We start from the raw sequence: 4,967 nt of genomic DNA, 5'->3' as shown, positions 1-4,967 counted from the left end.
TAATAATTAAAGTTATATTTATGATAATAAAATTTATTTATTTATTAAATTATTGCATAAAAAGAAAAATTTTGACACACAAGCACGAAGCTTAACACATAGGAAATGGGTTTGTTTCGAAGAGAAATTTATTCTTTGTTGGACTAGAATTTTATCTAGTTCGATAAAACAAAAGAAATTCCAATCCAAAGTAGTACCGATAAGAATTTTTAACCCGAAAGATAAGTACAATTAACCTTTCATTTAAATTTTGCCAATCTTCAAACCTAAAACCATTCTATATTAGCAAACTGTTTTTAGCTTAATAATGTACTCGGGTACAAGTAATCTGATTTTGTATAGTGGGAATTGAGTTTCTTAAGATGCATAGTAATTCACATCAATTGCAAAGTACAAATACAATCCACTTGAGAATTCTCAACCTTTGGAAAACTGCAGTCCTACAAGCATCTCTGTTTTTGTCTTCCTGTTCAAACTAAAAAGCAACTCTGTTTACTTGTTATTTTTGGACTTCAATTCAGCAGCATTAGCCTGTGCAGCAGCTTTTGCAAGAGTTGTGGGTTTGAAGACACTCTTGGGATTAAGAGCCTTTCTAATCTTAAACACAGCCCAAGCTGTCCCAATTGCATGTCCTGCCGCATCAAGCCCTTCATTTGTAACCTTTCCTGCCTTTTCTCCATACCTACACCACCAAAACCAGTAGTGCGTATGATAAACATGATGATCATATATACCAACTCCCACATAATCAACTTCTACTTTTCAGAAAGCATACCTTTGTGAAACAAGTCCTGTTGTCACCACAGATGTGGTAGACATGACATTCCTTCCTGCTACTTCAACTGCATCGCAAACCTTATCTAAATGGACATACAAGCAGAAACACCGTAAGAATACCAACCATGTTGCATTTTCTATGTAAATGCAGTGTTGTGCCAAACACTTCAAAAGAAGCAATAACCTCGCATCAAAAACTAATGACGTCTTTGGACACGCACACAACATGCAGATGATGGCCGCATGACAAATGGTATCACATATATATGATAAAATAGATAGCAGGCATGAAAGTTGCACCCTAGCAGAGAAGACGAGATATAGTAAATTCATAACAAACAAGGTAAAGTTGACGAGAGGAAACAACTTACTAAATCCATCCAAGGAAGCAAGAACGATTTCTCCAGGCATCAGGTTGAAAAATTTCTTGCCAACTTTGGAGTTAACAATTGAACCTGTGAAGAATCCAGACACTTTAACCACACCTGAAAGAATTCCAGTGGCCACTTTCTCTGACATCTTTGTTACCTTCTTAACCCTGAAACCAGAATCAAATCACCTCATGATTCCAAAATCATTTTTAACAAAGGAATATGCTGAAATTTGTCCTACGGAATTGTACTGAAGGCAACAGAAGTTTAACATAAAGTTCCCATGATGCTTAATAATTATAGCCTCTGTTCCACAAGCACTTAAGCTTTCCAAGTACAGGCTCAAATGTTAAGCAGCTCAAAATTCATCATAAAAGGGGACTTATGTTATGATCAAGAAACAAACCTTTTCATCCTTCTCAGGGCCTCTGGAGAGATCTCAGAGGTTGAACCTGACTTTATCCTCTTACTCAAGAACTCATTGCCCCATTTCAACCTGTCAACAGTGACATCGCCACACCACAAAATCCCCTTCACAACGTACCCTGACCCCGATGCTATTGCCTTTGCTATAGACCCGCTATAGTCTTCAACATTGGGCGCCAGAGTCGTCCAATACGCCATTGAACTTCCCACGATTAAGTCCCTTTTTTCCTTTGTATTCAACTCTTCGGGCGCCACATTTCTCGCATCCACAAGATTCCAGTTCTCTATCCCTTTGACTTGTTGCGCCGAAAAGCAACTGTAAGTTTCCAAGATTCTATCAAGTTCCTTCAACAAACCCTCCTGCCCTTTTGCAGCTATTGTCAGACCATAGTTCAAAACATCCTCGGTTTGATTAGAATCTTTTCCGTCTTCAAACGACCCATTCGATGGCACTCTAAGAGTAAAGAAATAGTGGGAAGCATCAAGTTTTACAACAGGCTCATCTTTAGCCAAAGGCCATTGAATATCGTCACCAAGGCGAGCAAAAACAGCAACAACGTTGCCGCCTTGAAGGAGACTAACAATACAGAGATCACCACAAGCAAGCTCAACGCTGGTTTCTCGCTCAATAAGGTGAACGATGGCACCAGGAACCTTGAGGAGGAGTTGTTCTGCAGAATCTTGGTGGGTGTGCAAGGCGGTGGCGTCGTCGGGGAAGAGGTTTTCGGCTAAATCTTTCATGTCCAAAGAAGGGTACAAAGAAGACGAAGAAGAAGGAGAAGATGAAGTGGCGTCTGGGTTTGAAAGATCGACCTGTGGGTAAAGAGAGAAAGGCTGTTTTGGAGGAGAAGAATACATGATCTTAGCTTTGTTCAGGTCTGGCCTTCTAGGTTTGGTGGTTGATTAGTTAGCTTGCAATTGGGTTAGGGGGATGAGTGCATTTAAGGTGGGACAAGCTTAGGATGGAAGAAATAAAACTATACAAAGACGTGTCGGTTGGGTTTTGGGAAACGCGAGTTGCACATGGCATTCATAGGAGAAACCGCGTCATAACAGTGGCAGATAGCCGTCTTTCTTTATGGATGATGGATATATTATGGCTATTTATTAGCATCCGACAAGCTGCTGCTCTCTCTTACTTTGGAGTATGTTAAATTAAAACATTATTTTATTTAAATATCTTCTTTCCTTTTTATTAATCTTTCTACAAAGCTGTAAGTCTCACCATCGAAGAGACGCCGATAGTTGAAGATCTCAACATTTCCATCATGCAATTTTGGCTGAAGAGGGATAGTTACACACAAGCTGCCCAAAATCTATTCATGGATGGAAATTTATCCAATGCAATTCAAAGCATTGGTAAGTGTTGAGTGACTAAAGGCCAAAGCAATTGAAGTGTCCCTTTCAAGAAAAGCTTCATTAATGATTTGTTTTTATTTTAAAACTAAAATTTTGAGATAATGAAAATTACAATATTAAGTATATATATAAAATTATTTTTGATAATTTTATAATTATGTCGAGATTTACTTCATGGATAGCACTAATTTCAATCATACTCTTAAATAATAATATATAGTTAAATAGATAATATTAAATTATGACAGATATTGTTATAATACATTATTTTGAAAAGAAATTTATAAAATATTTATGTGAAAGAACAAATGAGTTTTTAGTTGTAATAGTAGTAATTTGGGTGTTCGAAATTCATGTTTTATCTGGTTTGTTTTTTTGTAGATTGTATATAAAAAAAATCAAAAGATAAAGCAACCATTATAGTGATATTTTCTTTTTAAAATTATTTTTTTTGTTGATTAAGTCTTAATTTGATTGGCATCAACATTATTGTTAATATAGGAGAATTTAAGTTTGAGCGTGCACAGGTGCATCTTATATTCTTATTTTAAAGTTTGGGAGGGAATATAAAATAGTTTTAAGCATTGTATAAAAAAAATTCACTCTTTCAAAAAAATAAATATATATAGTAAAATGTTGTATTTTTTTAACTTTATAAGCAACAATGCAAACAAAATCAATGTGTCTATATAACCGCGACCAAAATTAAACCATTACAAAGTACAAATGAATAGACCAATAATTGAAATGTATCTGGGCCTAACCTAAATAAATATGGATAGGCCTTATACATAATGGGATTGAAATCCAAAATAAAATTTGAATTAAAAACTCACATGCATGCATAAATACACATAATAAAATTTAAACCTAAACACTTTTAATTCAAAACCTCAACTTTTGCGAAGATTATTAAGTTGTTATTAACTTTTTTCATAATAATAAAACACTGTATTTTCTTTTTTATATACAAAGATTAAAACTATTCATAAACCTTCTTCAACTCTTGAATAGGAAGATAAAATGCGCTTAAGCACTCGAACCTATATTCTCCTACACCGACAACAATATCAATATCAACTTAATTAAGACTCAATTGGCAACACTGTTATTTCTTTTAATCCATAAAACCTTGTACTTTTTAACTAGTAAAACATTTGGATGTTGATTTGCACTATCTTAATAAATGATGTTAATGATAGTATATAGAAAAAGTATGGATATCTTTTTCGTCCCGATTTTAACTTTAATGATATCACTGTTTTTGGAATTAGATTAGACTGAATAATCGAATTGGTAAGATCAAGATACCAATTCAAAATAAGGGGATGGACTGGTTAACTTCTAAAACGGTTGGATCGATTGAACCGACGGTTGAACTAATTTTCTCTATTTTTAAATATTTTTTAAAAAATTAAATAATTTATTCAATTGAAGTGGGTGAACCTGTTGAACTAGTTAAACCAAGAATCAGCGATTTGATGGATTTAACTACCAATCTAGTTCTGATAAAACATTGTAACTTTTATACTAAAAAATAAACCATAAGATTTTTAGAATTTTAGGAAAAAATTTGAAAATTCTCCATACATCTAATATGTGTTAACTATTAATACTATTAATACTTAATCATCCAATTGAGTTTGTATCACAAGTCAACCAGGCACCAATTTAATTGAAAAGTGACTAAAAAAACTTTTATTTATTTATTTTTCTCAATCATAATAAGATTTTAGGCTAAAAGGAACTTCAAAGCCCCTAAACTTCTCTAAAAAATCAATTAAACTCCTATACTTTTTTCGCACTCAATTAAACCCTTGAACATTAGAATTTATATAAATTAAGTTAGCAAAAAACATCTTGAACCAAAGTGCTAAGTTTTCTAAAGTGTTCAAATAAGGCAGAAATACTTAACACATTACATAATAAGCATAAGTCACATATTTCAAACATGTTTACATATAAAACAACCATGTGCAATCTATATGAACCTAAAACTACTTATTAACAAAATAAAAAAATTTACACTATAAT

At 33.4% G+C, this 4,967-nt stretch overlaps 1 protein-coding gene across 1 annotated transcript; it reads right to left on the bottom strand.

The window, feature by feature from the left end:
* Nucleotides 1-222: 222 nt before the first annotated feature.
* LOC107891922 (protein EARLY-RESPONSIVE TO DEHYDRATION 7, chloroplastic) lies at nucleotides 223-2,530 on the bottom strand. The gene is made up of 4 exons (XM_016816844.2): nucleotides 1,555-2,530; nucleotides 1,149-1,315; nucleotides 776-860; nucleotides 223-682 (listed from the first exon to the last, which is right to left on the bottom strand). Exons 1-4 carry the CDS (start codon nucleotides 2,430-2,432, stop codon nucleotides 493-495), a joined length of 1,320 nt encoding a protein of 439 aa, XP_016672333.1. The 5' UTR covers nucleotides 2,433-2,530; the 3' UTR covers nucleotides 223-492.
* Nucleotides 2,531-4,967: the final 2,437 nt, after the last annotated feature.

This window comes from Gossypium hirsutum, chromosome D12, assembly GCF_007990345.1.
Source record: "Gossypium hirsutum isolate 1008001.06 chromosome D12, Gossypium_hirsutum_v2.1, whole genome shotgun sequence".
Lineage (NCBI taxonomy): Eukaryota > Viridiplantae > Streptophyta > Magnoliopsida > Malvales > Malvaceae > Gossypium > Gossypium hirsutum.
Note: the sequence above shows the minus strand (reverse complement) of the source record. Positions and strands in the feature narration are given on the sequence as shown.